This window comes from Musca domestica, unplaced genomic scaffold (assembly GCF_030504385.1).
Source record: "Musca domestica strain aabys unplaced genomic scaffold, Musca_domestica.polishedcontigs.V.1.1 9, whole genome shotgun sequence".
In the NCBI taxonomy this organism is placed as follows: Eukaryota; Metazoa; Arthropoda; class Insecta; order Diptera; family Muscidae; genus Musca; species Musca domestica.
The window spans coordinates 2,236,962-2,258,981 of record NW_026712435.1 but is presented as its reverse complement, the minus strand read 5'-3'; the positions used below and the strand labels follow the sequence as shown (position 1 = coordinate 2,258,981).

The 22,020-nt window shown below is 34.3% G+C and overlaps 1 protein-coding gene across 1 annotated transcript in view; it reads right to left on the bottom strand.

Annotated features, from left to right (window-relative positions):
- Positions 1-777: 777 nt before the first annotated feature.
- LOC101887814 (tyrosine-protein phosphatase 69D) overlaps positions 778-22,020 on the bottom strand; it is a 148,606-nt gene continuing 127,363 nt past the window's right edge. The window contains exons 10-15 of the mRNA XM_059131500.1: positions 8,642-8,949; positions 8,442-8,577; positions 7,976-8,388; positions 1,368-1,675; positions 1,168-1,303; positions 778-1,114 (exon numbers count right to left, since the gene is read on the bottom strand). Of these exons, the coding sequence (XP_058987483.1) occupies positions 8,320-8,388; positions 8,442-8,577; positions 8,642-8,949 (513 nt within the window). The 3' untranslated portion in view covers positions 778-1,114; positions 1,168-1,303; positions 1,368-1,675; positions 7,976-8,319. The remainder of the gene's footprint in view (positions 1,115-1,167; positions 1,304-1,367; positions 1,676-7,975; positions 8,389-8,441; positions 8,578-8,641; positions 8,950-22,020) is intronic.

The following is a 22,020-nucleotide window of genomic DNA, read 5'->3' as shown; positions in this document are numbered from 1 at the left end:
CCTAACCTGATAACAAAGCAGTGTAACTAGAAAAAGAAAACGCCGCGAGATGATGTTTCTCGTTCCGTGGCTGGAAGGGAACTCAATTTATTTACAACATATTCTTAACACTAAAGCATGCATTTTATTTATTTGTGATCGACCCTTTCTTATCTTCTGTTCATGGCCGTGACATTTATTACAAAATTTATTACCGACCATAAACATAGCATATGGAAAACATATGCATCGTAAGTGTTTTCTTTATTTAACTAATTTACATTCTTCGGAAAAGACAAATACAAAAGATATAAGAATTTAAAGAAGAACATTCAACACAAAAACTATTTTTACAACAGTTTCTACACTACAGTTTCTACAAAACTAAACACATACTTTACGTATCTGACCTTTCACGTTTATACTGTTGATAGCAGTTCATTAGCTTTTTTGTGGAGATGTTTTTTATTATTATTATTATTACCCAGATTAAATATTTAAGGCAAATAAATGAGGTTAAAGGTTTTATATCTCCAAGGAATGAACATGATTTTTTGGAATCGTTAAAAAAACCGTTTCTAATAGTTCGACAGCGCAACCCTGTTTAAGTCACTCTACCTAACTGCACGTCAGCTTTAAAAGGCATTGTGCTGCTATTTTTTTTAACAAGTGTTACCAAATAATAATAATATGGACTAAACACACACATATGTTCTACTCACCATTTAACAATATGTATTTTAAAATTTAATCGGATCATTCTAGGCATGCGTTTCAGATGATATCAAAAACATGATATTATAGTTAATTAAACAAATTTCTGTATAAAACTTTTTATTTGTTATACATATAAAATTTTACACTTAAAGTCCTTTGGTTATCCGCTTAACACATTATGCTACCAGTAGTTGAATAAGATTGAATAATATATAATGGTATGTTGAACTTACAAAATTATCTTAAGATTTTATACAAAATGATCGGTGTTATATAAAATATTAAATCTATTTGAGTATAAGTGATAAATGGCTTCTCCTTTGTTTAGTTATAGCAGATGCGATTACGTTTATTCAGAAGATAATTTATGGAGATCGGCGTAGTTGACTATAGCGCGATATAGGAACTCATATTGTGCCTGAAAAAAGGATAGTTCAATAAAATATTACTTATATAAGAATATGTTCTTACATATGTGTCGAGAAGCCTTGGTCTTTGAGATCTTATTTTCCTAGCCGTTGTACATATATCGACGCACTTTTCATTTCGCAGCTGCTGCACAAGAATGCACATGGCCACAAATATAGAGCTTCTGTCAGTCCCCAAACTTAAAAAGAGTATGAATTTTAAAACATTAAAATAGTTCATAAAACTGAAGTGATAAACACTACCTGCAATGAACTGTAAGTGGTGATTTGCACCCTACATTTTTCTCTTTGTTATGGTTGCTCAAAGCCTGATCAACAAGTTCTATTATACCGCGACAAACTTCTGGAACTTCTCCCTCTACTGTAGGCCAGCCATTATATTGCAGTTGTGTTACTTTAAGTGTGTCATTTATTTTGCAATTAGTCACGTTAAATTCTCGACGTGTGTAATATGGACAACTTTCACTTTGCATGTATTTTACAACAATGTGATCAAATTGGATTTCATCATCGGCCCAATATCTAGGGCATCTTCTCGGGCCATCTCCAATCTATTGATAATATAAAAAAAAACAAATAATTACAATTCGAAAAAAAACATATATTAAAATTCTAGTAAAAATGGAAGACATAAAGCGCATGAGCATACTTTTTATATGATAGATATTGTAATATTAATTATTGACGTATGTAAATAATATTAAAAACTAGCTGTCTCGGTCCGCGTTGCCGGCCCGTACTTTTAGTCTTTAATGCATTTTTTTTTAAGTGTTTCCAAAGTTTAGAATACCCTGCTGCGTGGTATTTAGTTTTGCCCAACTCATAATTGAGGGTAGAATGACTGCAGAACAGTCAAAGATTACTAAGAAATTAAATATTTAATTTGAATTACTCTTACATCTATTACCATAACATGGGAATTAATTTTTGGTCATTTAAATTGTGCGTTGGAGACCGTTTAAAGTCCAAATTTTATGCGATTATCCACTTAATATTCGGTATTTCACTGATTGCAGTCCGAATGAATTTTGCATTTTGAGTTCTCATTGGACGGCTTTCCCACATAAAAGAAGTGGTCCACGTTTTGAAATGAGCCTATAGTGTTTGTCGGTCAATTGTATAAATTTGTTCGCATCTTCCAGCTGAAGCATGATGTAGGTCCTGGAGTTGAAAGCTAGATGTCAATTTTAGACATAAAAGATCGCCATTTAACATCGAATTGCGCACACACTTTAAAACAGGAAAAACAAATTGAAAAAAAAATCTTTAACTTGTTCGCTGATTTTTTACAAGAAACAAATAATTTTGAATTTCGATTCCATTGAAAATTTTTTCTTGATTTTTTCCGATTTTAGAATTTTTGCAATGAGGTAGTCTCTTTCTTTTAATTTTTATTTTTTTAGCGATTTTGCAAAAGTAATTATCCTTTAACGTTGGTGTGACCGCGCTAAATTATTTAGCCACTACATGATTTGCATAAAACCAAAACCAAAAAAGACTAAAAATCATATAAGAATTCAATTCAAAAAAAAAAACTACAAATGTACATTCGAAAATAGTAAGTCAAAATGAAAAGAAATAATGCAAAATAAAACATTACTATTGTACATTTCAAAAGTCAAAATAATAACGTTCAAATTTCACATTTTTATGCGATTTTTTGGATTTTACCCTTTTCTTGGCAGAAAATCTGAATCAGTAAAAAAAAAGAAAATCAGCGGTTCATGAGTCGTAGTAACTAACACAACTTTCTTTTTTATATATAGATAGCCAGAAACAAAAAAAAAAAATAGAACACACATATTAAAAAATAGACATGTTATAAAAATTTTATAAAAACGTTTGCTTATTAGTGGAGAAAGATGGTAATGTACACCAAGGTAAGGAAGGGAATACCATAATTCCGGAAAGAGCCACCAATCGTCATAAGTTCCCTTGTTTTTTTTTTTTTTTTTTTTTTTTTTTTGCCTGGAGATATTCTTCCCAGTTGACGAGATCGTTTTAGCAAATATAATTTAAAGCCGAAAGGAACTAATATTTAGCAGGCTTTCATCATATTCTACTAAATTTGACGAAGACATTTGTGTCTTAACCGATATTCATCAAAGTTCTTCCTATTTTTAGGCACAATTTTGTGGGTATCGTGGTGCGTAGTGCATATTACGAATGTGGAGGAGAAATTTAACAAATCGAATGAATAATATATATGGGAGCTATAGCTATATCTAAACCGATTTCCACTAAATTCGACAGGTCCTAACTAGAGACACCAATTTAACAGAGAAAATAACATAGCTATGTTAGCGTTAAGAAAGCTACATAAAAATTGTTTTTTCCTTCTTTTTTTTTTTTTTTTGATTTTTAATTACTTATCGTATAAAAACGCTAACAAAATGCATTATATAATCATAATTAAGTTATATTCCAAAGATTGTAAGGCTACATACACCCATTAACTCGTAGCACAATACTATGTGCCAGGACAAGTTTACACCAAACTGTGCCTTCCAGGACAATTCTGCCGGCACAATATGGGTACCTGCGGAAAGCTTATGAAGTCTACTATCCATTGGCATTAAGAAAATTATAGGAAGTTCCGGCCAATTCCGAGGTATATGGTCATTTCTGGAGGTATCCTTGGAACAGGATAACTCCATTGGCCAATATGTCTTCCTGGACAATTCTGCCGACACAATATGGGTACCTGTGGAAAGCTTATGAAGTCTACTATCCATTGGCATTAAGAAAATTATAGGAAGTTCCGGCCAATTCCGAGGTATATGGTCATTTCTGGGGTATGACGAATGTTAGTACAAAAAATTATGCAAATCGGTCCAGCCGTTCTCAAGTGATTCCATTACCAACGAACAACAATTGATTTTTATACCCTCCACCATACTATGGAGGGTATATTAATTTTGTCATTCCGTTTGTAACTCCTCGAAATACTCATGTCAGACCCAACAAAGTATATATATTCTTGATCAGCGTAAAATTCTAATTCGATTTAGCCATGTCCGTCCGTCCGCCTTTCTGTCTGTCTGTTGTAATCACGCTATCTTTCGAACGAATTGAGATAGAAGGCTAAAATTTTGCACACGTGTTTATTTTTCCAGTAGGCAGGTTAAGTTCGTAAATGGGCCATGTAGGTCTACGTTTTCATATAGCCCCCATATATAAGTACCTCCCGATATTCGGTATTTTGATGATTTTAGCGACATTATTAACCAGAATTGTTTCAACTTTGGTATTTGAAATCCGAAATTGATAAACAGCCTATGACAGAAAATTATCTATGCAGGTTCACGTCTTCGTATATCCTCCATACAACGGCATCTCCCGATATTCGGTATTTTGATGATTTTAGCGACATTATTCACCGAAATTTTTTGAGATGTGGTATTTGAAATCCGAAATTGATATTACAGCCTAAAACAGAAAATTATCTGTGCAGGTTCACGTCTTCGTATAGCCCCCATATAACGGTACATCCCAAAATTCGGTATTGTGATGACTTTAACGGAATTGTTTCAAATTACATATTTAGGAATAATGAGTAAAACCAACTTAGTAGTTCCCAATTTTATTTTATCCTTTTAAATGTTCTATATTGAATAGTTTTGTAACATTCAATCGAAAATTGGCTGACAAAATGGAGAATATCGGTAAATGCAAGCAAATGCACACATTATACTTTTGCTCTAAGACGTGAACTTTGCCCCACGATAAAAATCTTTAATACTCAAGTTCCACAGAAAGATACCGTAAAATATCTCGGAATGCACGTGGACCGAAGACTTACATGGGAGCAACACATCGATGCAAAAATCACGCAAATTAAACTAAAAAAGGCCAATCTTGAGTGGTTAATTGGTATACGTTATTCTATTAAATTAGAATACAACGTCCCATTATATAAGACAGTAATAACGCCAATTTGGACGTATGGCATACAGCTCTGGGGCACAGCTAGTGCCTTTAACGTAAGTAAACTACAAAGAAGACAGTCGAATATTCTTCGATCTATTACAGGTGCACCATGGTACATAAGGAACGCAAACATCCACAAGGACCTAAATATACTTACTGTTGAAGAAGAATTAAAGAAGCTTTGCCGAAAGTACTTAAACAAACTATCCGAGCACCCAAATAGCTTGGCCCGCCAACTCCTACTATTCGGAGAACACGATAGACTGCGCAGACGTGACACTCTTTCTATCATATAGCTTATTTTTGTTGTCTTACTCTCTCATTATTTTCAGCTCTTGTCTGAACGTCGCCCACTGTTATACTTCTACAGATAGTAGTATGCTAAATTGAAAGCTGCTTCTGTGAAGAAATCGAAAAAACTATTACGGTAGTCCGCGGGAAGATTAGTGAAGAAAGCGATAAGACTATTACTGCAGTCCGCGGGATGATTAGATATAACTGTATCTAAACAAAGCAACATTATATCCGTAAGACTATTTCTGTAGTCCGCGATTCACTTAGATAAAACTGTATCTAAACTAATCTTAACTACCTACTCAATTAATTCACGGATATAACTGTATCCACAAGCCCACAAAATAACACACATCAATATCATAAAAAAATATGAATAATTAATAATTAAAGCATGAAAAAAATATGGGGTGATTGTATTGACAACCTCCCTATAATTGTTATTTTTATTATATATATATATATATATATATATATATATATATATATATATATATATATATATATATACATATTTTGAATAGGCTGATCTTACTTTTCAGCCATAGGCTTTGATTTGAGTGTTAAAAAACCATTTGATATACAACATCTAAAAAGGATAAAATAAAATTGGGAACTACCAAGTTGGTTTTACAAAGCACTACCGACATGTCTTCAGTTTGGAGAGCTTCATTCTTTCCTCTGCATTTATTAAACTTCTTTAAGCATACTGATGAGGTCGACTCCTAACCTGATAACAAAGCAGTGTAACTAGAAAAAGAAAACGCCGCGAGATGATGTTTCTCGTTCCGTGGCTGGAAGGGAACTCAATTTATTTACAACATATTCTTAACACTAAAGCATGCATTTTATTTATTTGTGATCGACCCTTTCTTATCTTCTGTTTATGGCCGTGACATTTATTACAAAATTTATTACCGACCATAAACATAGCATATGGAAAACGCATGCATCGTAAGTGTTTTCTTTATTTAACTAATTTACATTCTTCGGAAAAGACAAATAAAAACGATATAAGAATTTAAAGAAGAACATTCAACACAAAAACTATTTTTAAAACAGTTTCTACACTACAGTTTCTACAAAACTAAACACATACTTTACGTATCTGACCTTTCACGTTTATACTGTTGATAGCAGTTCATTAACTTTTTTGTGGAGATGTTTTTTATACCCTCCACCATACTATGGAGGGTATATTAATTTTGTCATTCCGTTTGTAACTCCTCGAAATATTCATGTCAGACCCAACAAAGTATATATATTCTTGATCAGCGTAAAATTCTAAGACGATTTAGCCATGTCCGTCTGTCTGTCTGTGTGTCTGTCTGTCTGTCCGTCTGTCTGTCTGTCTGTTGTAATCACGCTATCTTTCGAACAAATTGAGATAGAAGGCTAAAATTTTGCACACATGTATTTTTTCCCAGTAGGCAGGTTAAGTTCGTAAATGGGCCATGTAGGTCCAAGTTATCATGTAGCCCCCATATAACGGTACCTCCCGATATTCGGTATTTTGATGATTTTAGCGACATTATTCACCGGAATTATTTCAAATTTGGCATTTGAAGTTTGTAATGGATGCTACAGCCTAAGACAGAAAATTATCTGTGCAGGTCCACGTCTTCCTGTAGCCCCCATATAACGGTACCCCCCGATATTCGGTTTTTTGATGATTTTAGCGACATTGTTTACCGAAATCGTTTCAAATTTGGTATTTGAAGTTCGTAATGGATACTACATCCTAAATCAAAAAATGAGCCATGTAGGTCCACGTCTTCATATAGCCCCCATATAACGGTACCCCCGATATTCGGTATTTTGATGATTTTAGCGACATTGTTTACCGGAATCGTTTCAAATTTGGTATTTGAAGTTCGTAATGGATACTTCATCCAAAGTCAAAGAATGAGCCATGTAGGTCCACGTCTTCATATAGCCCCCATATAACGGTACCCCCCGATATTCGGTATTTTAATGATTTTAGCGACATTATTTACAGGGATTGTTTCAGATTTCGTATGTGAAGTTCGTAATGGATACTTCAGCCCATGCCAGAAAATTGTCTGTGCAGGTCCACGTCTTCGTATAGCCCCCATATAACGGTACCCCCCATATTCGGTATTTTGACGATTTTAGCTACATTATAAACAGATTTTTCTTCAAGTTTCGCATTTAAATATTGTAATAATTTATGACAAAAGTTGCCTATGCAGGCCCACGTCGTCGTATAAGCATTCGGTATTTTTAAGATTTTAACAGAATTTTTAACGGGTTTTAATTTTGGAAATTGCCAAATTTGTACCAAATGGTGGAGGGTATTAAAAGTTCGGCCCGGCCGAACTTACAGCTTTTTTACTTGTTATTATTATTATTATTACCCAGATTAAATATTTAAGGCAAATAAATGAGGTTAAAGGTTTTATATCTCCAAGGAATGAACATGATTTTTTGGAATCGTTAAAAATACGACTTTGGAGTCCGAGTCAATAGTTCGACTGCGCAACCCTGTTTAAGTCACTCTACCTAACTGCACGTCAGCTTTAAAAGGCATTGTGCTGCTATTTTTTTTAACAAGTGTTACCAAATAATAATAATATGGACTAAACACACACATATGTTCTACTCACCATTTAACAATATGCATTTTAAAATTCAATCGGATCATTCTAGGCATGCGTTTCAGATGATATCAAAAACATGATATTATAGTTAATTAAACAAATTTCTGTATAAAACTTTTTATTTGTTATACATATAAAATTTTACACTTAAAGTCCTTTGGTTATCCGCTTAACACATTATGCTACCAGTAGTTGAATAAGATTGAATAATATATAATGGTATGTTGAACTTACAAAATTATCTTGAGATTTTATACAAAATGATCGGTGTTATATAAAATATTAAATCTATTTGAGTATAAGTGATAAATGGCTTCTCCTTTGTTTAGTTATAGCAGATGCGATTACGTTTATTCAGAAGATAATTTATGGAGATCGGCGTAGTTGACTATAGCGCGATATAGGAACTCATATTGTGCCTGAAAAAAGGATAGTTCAATAAAATATTACTTATATAAGAATATGTTCTTACATATGTGTCGAGAAGCCTTGGTCTTTGAGATCTTATTTTCCTAGCCGTTGTACATATATCGACGCACTTTTCATTTCGCAGCTGCTGCACAAGAATGCACATGGCCACAAATATAGAGCTTCTGTCAGTCCCCAAACTTAAAAAGAGTATGAATTTTAAAACATTAAAATAGTTCATAAAACTGAAGTGATAAACACTACCTGCAATGAACTGTAAGTGGTGATTTGCACCCTACATTTTTCTCTTTGTTATGGTTGCTCAAAGCCTGATCAACAAGTTCTATTATACCGCGACAAACTTCTGGAACTTCTCCCTCTACTGTAGGCCAGCCATTATATTGCAGTTGTGTTACTTTAAGTGTGTCATTTATTTTGCAATTAGTCACGTTAAATTCTCGACGTGTGTAATATGGACAACTTTCACTTTGCATGTATTTTACAACAATGTGATCAAATTGGATTTCATCATCGGCCCAATATCTAGGGCATCTTCTCGGGCCATCTCCAATCTATTGATAATATAAAAAAAAACAAATAATTACAATTCGAAAAAAAACATATATTAAAATTCTAGTAAAAATGGAAGACATAAAGCGCATGAGCATACTTTTTATATGATAGATATTGTAATATTAATTATTGACGTATGTAAATAATATTAAAAACTAGCTGTCTCGGTCCGCGTTGCCGGCCCGTACTTTTAGTCTTTAATGCATTTTTTTTTAAGTGTTTCCAAAGTTTAGAATACCCTGCTGCGTGGTATTTAGTTTTGCCCAACTCATAATTGAGGGTAGAATGACTGCAGAACAGTCAAAGATTACTAAGAAATTAAATATTTAATTTGAATTACTCTTACATCTATTACCATAACATGGGAATTAATTTTTGGTCATTTAAATTGTGCGTTGGAGACCGTTTAAAGTCCAAATTTTATGCGATTATCCACTTAATATTCGGTATTTCACTGATTGCAGTCCGAATGAATTTTGCATTTTGAGTTCTCATTGGACGGCTTTCCCACATAAAAGAAGTGGTCCACGTTTTGAAATGAGCCTATAGTGTTTGTCGGTCAATTTTGCTTGTATAAATGTGTTCGCATCTTCCAGCTGAAGCACGATGTAGGTCCTGGAGTTGAAAGCTAGATGTCAATTTTAGACATAATAGATCGCCATTTAACATCGAATTGCGCACACACTTTAAAACAGGAAAAACAAATTGAAAAAAAATCTGCAACTTGTTCGCTGATTTTTTACAAGAAACAAATAATTTTGAATTTCGATTCCATTGAAAATTTTTTCTTGATTTTTTTCCGATTTTAGAATTTTTGCAATGAGGTAGTCTCTTTCTTTTAATTTTTATTTTTTTAGCGATTTTGCAAAAGTAATTATCCTTTAACCTTGGTGTGACCGCGCTAAATTATTTAGCCACTACATGATTTGCATAAAACCAAAACCAAAAAAGACTAAAAATCATATAAGAATTCAATTCAAAAAAAAAAACTACAAATGTACATTCGAAAATAGTAAGTCAAAATGAAAAGAAATAATGCAAAATAAAACATTACTATTGTACATTTCAAAAGTCAAAATAATAACGTTCAAATTTCACATTTTTATGCGATTTTTTGGATTTTACCCTTTTCTTGGCAGAAAATCTGAATCAGTAAAAAAAAAAGAAAATCAGATCAGCGGTTCATGAGTCGTAGTAACTAACACAACTTTCTTTTTTATATATAGGGTAAGTGTGCCTAAGTTCGGCATGTCCCAGTAGTCGGCACTTTTTATTTTTAAGCCCAAATAAATGAAACTATTATAACTAAATGTATTTTGTTTACTTCAAATATATTGTCAGCTATCTTTGTGTACAATTTCGCTAAGAACAGATGATTTATTTTAATAAAAATTAAATTTTTGTCTGTGAAGGTCCTCAACAATCCACATTCTTAAGAAAAGTACAATAAAGACGTCGAATCAGTTTGACTAAACAAAAATATTATATTTTAATAAATTAATTTATTATTATTATTAATTATTCTTACAAAAAAATTGGTATGCCGACTGTTGGAACATGCCATACCGACAATTAACAAGTGGTGCCGACTACTGGCAAAAAAGCATTGTTTTAATAAAACTACAAATTTATGAAATTTAATAAAAAGTTATTAAAACTTTATTTATTATTGCAAAAACTATACAAAACTTCGAATCTGAATAAATTAACTTTGTAATAATTGAGAAGTTCCACTCAGAATGGTGAGCGATTAAAAACGCGAAAATCCTAAAAGTGCCGACTACTGGTACACTTACCCTAGATAGCCAGCAACAAAAAATAGAACACACATATTAAGGAGATATTCTTCCCAGTTGACGAGATCGTTTTAGCAAATATAATTTAAAGCCGAAAGGAACTAATATTTAGCAGGCTTTCATCATATTCTACTAAATTTGACGAAGACATTTGTGTCTTAACCGATATTTATCAAAATTCTTCCTATTTTTAGGCACAATTTTGTGAGTATCGTGGTGCGGAGTGCATATTACGAATGTGGAGGAGAAATTTAACAAATCGAATGAATAATATATATGGGAGCTATAGCTATATCTAAACCGATTTCCACTAAATTCGACAGGTCCTAACTAGAGCCACCAATTTAACAGAGAAAACAACATAGCTATGTTAGCGTTAAGAGAGCTACATAAAAAATGTTTTTTCCTTCTTTTTTTTTGATTTTTAATTACTTATCGTATAAAAACGCTAACAAAATGCATTATATAATCATAATTAAACTCGTAGCAAATACTATGTGCCAGGACAAGTTTACACCAAACTGTGCCTTCCAGGACAATTCTGCCGGCACAATATGGGTACCTGCGGAAAGCTTATGAAATCTACTATCCATTGGCATTAAGAAAATTATAGGAAGTTCCGGCCAATTCCGATGTATATGGTCATTTCTGGAGTATGACGAATGTTAGTACAAAAAATTATGCAAATCGGTCCAGCCGTTCTCAAGTGATTCCATTACCAAAGAACAACAATTGATTTTTATACCCTCCACCATACTATGGAGGGTATATTAATTTTGTCATTCCGTTTGTAACTCCTCGAAATACTCATGTCAGACCCAACAAAGTATATATATTCTTGATCAGCGTAAAATTCTAAGACGATTTAGCCATGTCCGTCTGTCTGTCTGTGTTTCTGTCTGTTGTAATCACGTTATCTTTCAACAAATTAAGATAGAAGGCTAAAATTTTCACACATGTATATTTTGCCAGTAGGCAGGCTAAGTTCGTAAATGTAGGTCCAAGAAATCATATAGCCCCCATATAACGGTACCCCCCCCCCCCCCATATTCGGTATTTTGATGATTTTAGCGACATTATTTAACAGAATCGTTCCAAATTTGGTATTTGAAGTTCGTAGTAGATACTGCAGCATAAAACAGAAAATGGGCCATGTAGGTCCACGTCTTCGTATAGCCCCCATATAACTGTACCTCCCGATATTTGGTATTTTGATGATTTTAGCGACATTATTTACCGGAATCGTTTCAAAGTTGACATTTGAAGTTCGTAATATATGCTGCAGCATTAAACAGAAAATGGGCCATGTAGGCTATCTTCGTATAGCCCCCATATACCGTACCCCCCGATATTCAGTATTTTGATGATTTTAGCGACATTATTCGCCGGAATTGTTTCAAATTTGGCATTTGAAGTTCGTAATGAATACTACAGCCTAAGACAGAAAATTATCTGTGCAGGTCCACGTCTTCGTATAGCCCCCATATACCATACCCCCCGATATTCGGTATTTTGATGATTTTAGCGACATTATTTACCGGAACCGTTTAAAAGTGGGCATTTGAAGTTCGTAATAGATGCTGCAGCATTAAACAGAAAATGGGACATGTAGGTCCACATCTTCGTATAGCCCCCATATAACGGTAGTCCCCGATATTCGGTATTTTGATGATTTTAGCGACATTATTTAGCGAAATCGTTCCAAATTTGGTATTTGAAGTTCGTAATAGATACTGCAGCATAAAACAGAAAATGGGCTATATAGGTCCAAGTCTTCATATAGCCCCCATATACCGTACCCCCCGATATTCGGTATGTTGATGATTTTAGCGACATTATTTACCGGGATTGTTTCAAATTTCGCATGTGAAGTTCGTAATGGATACTTCAGCCCATGCCAGAAAATTGTCTGTGCAGGACCACGTCTTCGTATAGCCCCCATATAACGGTACCCCCCATATTCGGTATTTTAATGATTTTAGCTACATTATAAACAGATTTTTCTTCAAGTTTCGCATTTAAATATTGTAATAACTTATGACAAAAATTGCCTATGCAGGCCCACGTCGTCGTATAAGCATTTGGCATTCTTAAGATATTAACAGAATTTTTAACGGATTTTATTTTTTGGAAATTGCCAAATTTGTACCAATTGGTGGAGGGTATTAAAACTTACAGCTTTTATACCCTCCACCATAGTATGGAGGGTATATTAAGTTTGTCATTCCGTTTGTAACACCTCGAAATATACATTTTAGACCCCACAAAGTATATATATTCTTGATCAGCATAAAATTCTATGTCGATTTATCAATGTCCGTCCGTCTGTCCGTCTGTCCATCTGTGGAAATCACTCTAGCTTCCGAACGAAATGAAGTAGGTTGATAAAATTTTACTCAAATGTGTACTATGTCTGCAGGACTTTTGGTATTGAAAATGGGCCATATAGGTCCACGTCTTCGGATAGCTCCCATGTAGGTCTACGTCTTCGTATAGCCCCCATATAACGGTACCCCCAATATTCAGTATTTTGATGATTTCAGCGACATTATTTACCGGAATGGTATTTGAAGTTCGTAATGAATACTACAGCCTATCACAGAAAATTGTCTGTGCAAAACCACGCCTTCGTATAGACCCCATATAACGGTACCCCCGATCTTCGGTATTTACATGATTTTAGCGAACCTATTTACCGGAATTGTTTCAAATTTCGCATTTGAAGTTCGTAATGAATACTACAGCCTATGACAGAAAATTGTCTGTGCAGGTCCACGTCTTCGTATAGCCCCCATATAACGGTACACCCCGATATTCGGTATTTTGATGATTTTGGCGACATTATTTATCGGAATTGTTTCAAATTTCGCATTTGAAGTTCGTGAAGTTCGATATAACAGCCTATGAAAAAAAATTTTCTGTGCAGATCTACGTTTTATAACCACCTTGGTACCTCCCTATATTCGACGATTTTGACGATTTTATCTACATTGTAAACAGATTTTTTTCAAGTTTCGCATTTGAATATTGTGATATAAGTTGCCTTGTGACAAAAGTTGCCTATGCAGGTCCACGTCGCCATATAGACTCTAATATACGGTTACATGATTTTAACAGAATTTTAAAATCCTTTTATTTTTTATTTATTTTTTTTTTTTTGAAAATTGTTAAATTCGTACCAAATGGTGGAGGGTATTCAAAGTTCGGCCTGGCCGAACTTACAGCTTTTTTGCTTGTTTTACTTGTTATATATATAGAAGAATGTTAATTTAAAAAAATAATAAGACAAATTCAAAAATTTAAAAATCTAATTATTGTAATACTTTTATGCGTAAACAACCAAATAGCTCGGTCTACCAACACGTGAACATGCCAGGAACAGCTGACCAATTTAAGTCAGCATACACGAAGGGTTTGTCATTCGCCAAGTCTGCAGGAAACTGCAATCATTTGAAGTTTAGTGGGATTTCTGTTGCAATTAGTGAATTCGAGGTAGAAAAATACTTCCCGTAATAATAATAAAATTTTTACTGTTAGCTTAACTCCATTGCAAAGGCGTTGTGGGACAATGCTTATTAATAAAATCATATACCAATCTGAACCGATTTCAATATAATTTAACAAAAATTACTTTTACGCCAAATTCCTTCACACCTTCCATATTTCATTGAAATTGGAGGTACATACCGTGTTTGGTGCATCAAATATGTGAAATCGCCCGAGAATATATATATGGGAACTATATCCAAATCTTGACCGCTTTCTTCGTATAGCCCCTATATAATGGTACCCCCCCATATTCGGTATTTATTTAACAGAATCGTTCCAAATTTGGTATTTGAAGTACGTAATAGATACTGCAGCATAAAACAGAAAATGGACCATGTAGGTCCACGCCTTCGTATAGCCCCCATATAACTGTACCTCCCTATATTTGGTATTTTGATGATTTTAGCAACATTATTTACCAGAATCGTTTCAAAGTTGACATTTGAAGTTCGTAATATATGCTGCAGCATTAAACAGAAAATGGGCCATGTAGGTCCACGTCTTCGTATAGCCCCCATATACCATACCCCCCGATATTCGGTATTTTGATGATTTTAGCGACATTATTTACCGGAATCGTTTCAAAGTTGACATTTGAAGTTCGTAATATATGCTGCAGCATTAAACATAAAATGGGACATGTAGGTCCACATCTTCGTATAGCCCCCATATAACGGCAGTCCCCGATATTCGGTATTTTGATGATTTTAGCGACATTATTTAGCGAAATCGTTCCAAATTTGGTATTTGAAGTTCGTAATAGATACTGCAGCATAAAACAGAAAATGGGCTATATAGGTCCAAGTCTTCATATAGCCCCCATATACCGTACCCCCCGATATTCGGTATGTTGATGATTTTAGCGACATTATTTACCGGGATTGTTTCAAATTTCGCAGATTGTTTCAAGTTCGTAATGGATACTTCAGCCCATGCCAGAAAATTGTCTGTGCAGGTCCACGTCTTCGTATAGCCCCCATATAACGGTACCCCCCATATTCGGTATTTTAATGATTTTAGCTACATTATAAACAGATTTTTCTTCAAGTTTCGCATTTAAATATTGTAATAACTTATGACAAAAGTTGCCTATGCAGGCCCACGCCGAACTTACAGCTTTTTTACTTGTTATATATATAGAAGAATGTTGATTCAAAAAAATAATAAGACAAATTCAAAAATTTAAAAATCTAATTATTGTAATACTTTTATGCGTAAACAAACAAATAGCTCGGTCTACCAACACGTGAACATGCCAGGAACAGCTGACCAATTTAAGTCAGCATACACGAAGGGTTTGTCATTCGCCAAGTCTGCAGGAAACTGCAATCATTTGAAGTTTAGTGGGATTTCTGTTGCAATTAGTGAATTCGAGGTAGAAAAATACTTCCCGTAATAATAATAAAATTTTTACTGTTAGCTTAACACCATTGCAAAGGCGTTGTGGGACAATGCTTCTTAATAAAATCATATACCAATCTGAACCGATTTCAATATAATTTAACAAAAATTACTTTTACGCCAAATTCCTTCACACCTTCCATATTTCATTGAAATTGGAGGTACATACCGTGTTTGGTGCATCAAATATGTGAAATCGCCCGAGAATATAAATATGGGAACTATATCCAAATCTTGACCGCTTTCTTCGTATAGCCCCTATATAATGGTAATCCCCCCCCCCCCCCATATTCGGTATTTTGATGATTTTAGCGACATTATTTAACAGAATCGTTCCAAATTTGGTATTTGAAGTTCGTAATAGATACTGCAGCATAAAACAGAAAATGGACCATGTAGGTCCACGTCTTCGTATAGCCCCCATATAACTGTACCTCCCTATATTTGGTATTTTGATGATTTTAGCGACATTATTTACCGGAATCGTTTCAAAGTTGACATTTGAAGTTCGTTATATATGCTGCAGCATTAAAAAGAAAATGGGCCATGTAGGTCCACATCTTCGTATAGCCCCCATATACCGTACCCCCCGATATTCAGTATTTTGATGATTTTAGCGACATTATTCGCCGGAATTGTTTCAAATTTGGCATTTGAAGTTCGTAATGAATACTACAGCCTAAGACAGAATATTATCTGTGCAGGTCCACGTCTTCGTATAGCCCCCATATACCATACCCCCCGATATTCGGTATTTTAATGATTTTAGCGACATTATTTACCGGAATCGTTTCAAATTTGGTATTTGAAGTTCGTAATGGATTCGTAATCCAAAGTCAAAAAAGGAGCCTTGTAGGTCCACGTCCTCATATAGCCCCCATATAACGGTAGTCCCCGATATTCGGTATTTCGATGATTTTAGCGACATTATTTAGCGAAATCGTTCCAAATTTGGTATTTGAAGTTCGTAATAGATACTGCAGCATAAAACAGAAAATGGGTTATATAGGTCCAAGTCTTCATATAGCCCCCATATACCGTACCCCCCGATATTCGGTATGTTGATGATTTTAGCGACATTATTTACCGGGATTGTTTCAAATTTCGCAGATTGTTTCAAGTTCGTAATGGATACTTCAGCCCATGCCAGAAAATTGTCTGTGCAGGTCCACGTCTTCGTATAGCCCCCATATAACGGTACCCCCCATATTCGGTATTTTAATGATTTTAGCTACATTATAAACAGATTTTTCTTCAAGTTTCGCATTTAAATATTGTAATAACTTATGACAAAAGTTGCCTATGCAGGCCCACGTCGTCGTATAAGCATTCGGCATTCTTAAGATATTAACAGAATTTTTAACGGATTTTATTTTTTGGAAATTGCCAAATTTGTACCAATTGGTGGAGGGTATTAAAAGTTCGGCCCGGCCGAACTTACAGCTTTTTTACTTGTTATATACATAGAAGAATGTTGATTTAAGAAAATAATAAGACAAATTCAAAAGTTTAAAAATCTAATTATTGTAATACCTTTATGCGTAAACAAACAAATAGCTCGGTCTACCAATACGTGAACATGCCAGGAACAGCTGACCAATTTAAGTCAGCATACACGAAGGGTTTGTCATTCGCCAAGTCTGCAGGAAACTGCAATCATTTGAGTTTAGTGGGATTTCTGTTGCAATTAGTGAATTCGAGGTAGAAAAATACTTTCCGCAATAATAATAAAATTTTTACTGTTAGCTTAACACCATTGCAAAGGCGTTGTGGGACAATGCTTCTTAATAAAATCATATACCAATCTGAACCGATTTCAATATAATTTAACAAAAATTACTTTTACGCCAAATTCCTTCACACCTTCCATATTTCATTGAAATTGGAGGTACATACCGTGTTTGGTGCATCAAATATGTGAAATCGCCCGAGAATATATATATGGGAACTATATCCAAATCTTGACCGCTTTCTTCGTATAGCCCCTATATAATGGTATCCCCCCATATTCGGTATTTTGATGATTTTAGCGACATTATTTAACAGAATCGTTCAAAATTTGGTATTTGAAGTTCGTAATAGATACTGTAGCATAAAACAGAAAATGGACCATGTAGGTCCACGTCTTCGTATAGCCCCCATAAAACTGTACCTCCCTGTATTTGGTATTTTGATGATTTTAGCGACATTATTTACCGGAATCGTTTCAAAGTTGACATTTGAAGTTCGTAGTATATGCTGCAGCATTAAACAGAAAATGGGCCATGTAGGTCCACATCTTCGTATAGCCCCCATATACCGTACCCCCCGATATTCAGTATTTTGATGATTTTAGCGACATTATTCGCCGGAATTGTTTCAAATTTGGCATTTGAAGTTCGTCATGAATACTACAGCCTTAGACAGAAAATTATCTGTGCAGGTCCACGTCTTCGTATAGCCCCCACATACCATACCCCCCGATATTCGGTATTTTGATGATTTTAGCGACATTATTTACCGGAACCGTTTCAAAGTGGGCATTTGAAGTTCGAAACAGATGCTGCAGCATAAAACAGAAAATGGACCATGTAGGTCCACATCTTCGTATAGCCCCCATATACCGTACCCCCCGATATTCGGTATTTTGATGATTTTAGCGACATTATTCGCCCGAATTTTTTCAAATTTGGGATTTGAAGTTCATAATGAATACTACAGCCTAAGACAGAAAATTATCTGTGCAGGTCCACGTCTTCGTGTAGCCCCCATATAACGGTACCCCCCGATATTCGGTATTTTGATGATTTCTGCGACATTGTTTACCGGAATCGTTTCAAATTTGGTATTTGAAGTTCGTAATGGATTCGTAATCCAAAGTCAAAAAAGGAGCCTTGTAGGTCCACGTCCTCATATAGCCCCCATATAACGGTAGTCCCCGATATTCGGTATTTTGATGATTTTAGCGACATTATTTAGCGAAATCGTTCCAAATTTGGTATTTGAAGTTCGTAATAGATACTGCAGCATAAAACAGAAAATGGGCTATATAGGTCCAAGTCTTCATATAGCCCCCATATACCGTACCCCCCGATATTCGGTATGTTGATGATTTTAGCGACATTATTTACCGGGATTGTTTCAAATTTCGCAGATTGTTTCAAGTTCGTAATGGATACTTCAGCCCATGCCAGAAAATTGTCTGTGCAGGTCCACGTCTTCGTATAGCCCCCATATAACGGTACCCCCCATATTCGGTATTTTAATGATTTTAGCTACATTATAAACAGATTTTTCTTCAAGTTTCGCATTTAAATATTGTAATAACTTATGACAAAAGTTGCCTATGCAGGCCCACGTCGTCGTATAAGCATTCGGCATTCTTAAGATATTAACAGAATTTTTAACGGATTTTATTTTTTGGAAATTGCCAAATTTGTACCAATTGGTGGAGGGTATTAAAAGTTCGGCCCGGCCGAACTTACAGCTTTTTTACTTGTTATATATATAGAAGAATGTTGATTTAAGAAAATAATAAGACAAATTCAAAAGTTTAAAAATCTAATTATTGTAATACTTTTATGCGTAAACAAACAAATAGCTCGGTCTACCAATACGTGAACATGCCAGGAACAGCTGACCAATTTAAGTCAGCATACACGAAGGGTTTGTCATTCGCCAAGTCTGCAGGAAACTGCAATCATTTGAGTTTAGTGGGATTTCTGTTGCAATTAGTGAATTCGAGGTAGAAAAATACTTCCCGTAATAATAATAAAATTTTTACTGTTAGCTTAACACCATTGCAAAGGCGTTGTGGGACAATGCTTATTAATAAAATCATATACCAATGTGAACCGATTTCAATATAATTTAACAAAAATTACTTTTACGCCAAATTCCTTCACACCTTCCATATTTCATTGAAATTGGAGGTACATACCGTGTTTGGTGCATCAAATATGTGAAATCGCCCGAGAATATATATATGGGAACTATATCCAAATCTTGACCGCTTTCTAATTAACTTGAAATTCCGCTACACATTCTGAATTTCGTTGGAATCGGACATACATCTCGTGTTTGGTACATAACATCCTTGAGAGGGGAGAGTGGGTTTAAAAATACATGGAAGATACACCCAAACCTCAACCGATTTCAAAATAATTTGGCAAATTAATTTTTTTACCAAATTTAGTCACTCCTGCCAAATTTCATTGGAATCCGATATACGTATCGTATATATGAAATCGACCGAAAATATAAATGAGAGCTATGTCCAAATCTGAACCGATTTCAATATAATTTGACAAATTTATTTTCTGATCAAATCCCGTCACATATTTCAAATTTCATTGTTATCGTTTGGGGCATCAAATATATGAAAGCAATATCAAAATCTGTACCGAATTCGATATAATTTGGTAAATTTATTTTGCGATCAAATCACGTCACACATTTCAACTGTCATTGGAATCAAACATACATATCGTGTTGGAGCATGAAATAAACAAAATCGGTCGAAAAAAATACAGATTTCAATATAATTTGGAAAATATATGTTCGTTTTGAATTCCGTTAAACATTCCAAATTTCATTGAAATTAGAGATACATAGCGTGTTTGGTGATCAATTACATAAAATCGGCCGAAAATATATATGGGAACTATACATCAAATTTGAACCAATTTCAATATAATTTGGTAAACAAATTCCGTAACATATTTCAAATTTCATTAAAATGTGGCGTACACAGTGTGTTCAATGCATCAAATACATAAAATCGGCCGAAAATATATATGAGAGCTATATGGAAATCTGAATATAATATATTTTGACAAAATTTATTTTTGTTCCAAATTCCGTTATGCATTCCAAATTTGGAGACTGTATCTGTAATCTATCAATAGATATGTGCATATAAAATCTAAACTTTGGGAGGTACCTCCAATTCTGATGCCATATCTCCAGTCACAAGTGGAATTTTAAAAATTTATATTGCCTAGGTTACTTTGAAATGCACAAAGACATAATATCCTTACCAATATGTGGTGTTGGTATAAAGAGCAAGGAGTGGCCGTTACGTTGTCGGGCCATGTTCAACGTTTTTTTATACAAAATTGAAGGAGAGGAAATCGGCAATATCTGGTTTCAACAGGACAGTGCCCAATTGGAATGTAGTAAGTGACATTGTAGCGCAAGTAGACCATCTTTCAATCTATCAGTTAATGGTAACTCATTACAGTTACACATAAGAGGGCATAGAAAAAATATATAACTTATATAATAGCTTCAATTGGGAATTGCTTTACACAATACATTTATTTTAAAATATAATCGAACTGCTTGTTCATATAACTATGCACATGATCGACTAGTGTAATAAATAAAATCTTTAAGTGTTTCGGCTATAAATATCTATGCATTCCTAGGCCAATATGTTAGGCTGAACATAGATGGAAATGTGATGATAATATACCATGCGGCTGGGGACGCATTTATATTAAATTGAACAATTTCTACCGCCATAATGATTTGCTACTCGTTCATAAAATAAGCTTGTTGCTGCGATTTATATTTTGTTTCTATTTTTTTTAAATCTCAACCTCAACTCTAGCAATGTTATATAAAACAAGTTAAAAATCAGTAAGTTCGGCCGGGCCGAACTGTGAATACCATTTAGAACGAATTTAGAAATTTTCAAAGAATAAAATTCTTAAAAAATTCTGTTAAAATTAAAAAAAAACCGAATATTGCCGTTATTATGGGGTCTATACGACGTGGACCCACATAGATATAGCTTGTTATAAGTCATTACCATATCCACATTCGAAACTTGAAATAGACGGTGAATAATGTAGTTAAAATCATCAAAATATCGTATATAGGGAGGTACCGTTATATGGGAGTTGTACGAAGACCTGAACCAGCATAGACAATATTCTGTCATATGCTGTAGCATCCATTACGAACTTCAAATACGACATCTCAAACAATTTCGGTGGGTATTGTACCTAAACTCGTCAAAATACCGAATATAGGGAGGTACTAGTATATGGGGCCTATACGAAGACATGGACTCATAGCGAACTCTAAATACGTAATTTGAAACAATTCTGGTGAATAATGACGCTAAAATCATCAAAATACCGAATATTGGGATGTACCGTCATATGGGGGCTATACGAAGACGTGGACCTGCACAAACAATTTTCTGTCATAGGCTGTAGTATCCATTACGAACTTCAAATACCAAATCTTAAACAATTCCGGTTAATAATGTCGCTAAAATCATCAAAATACCGAATATAGGGAGGTACCCTTATATGGTGGCTATACGAAGACGTG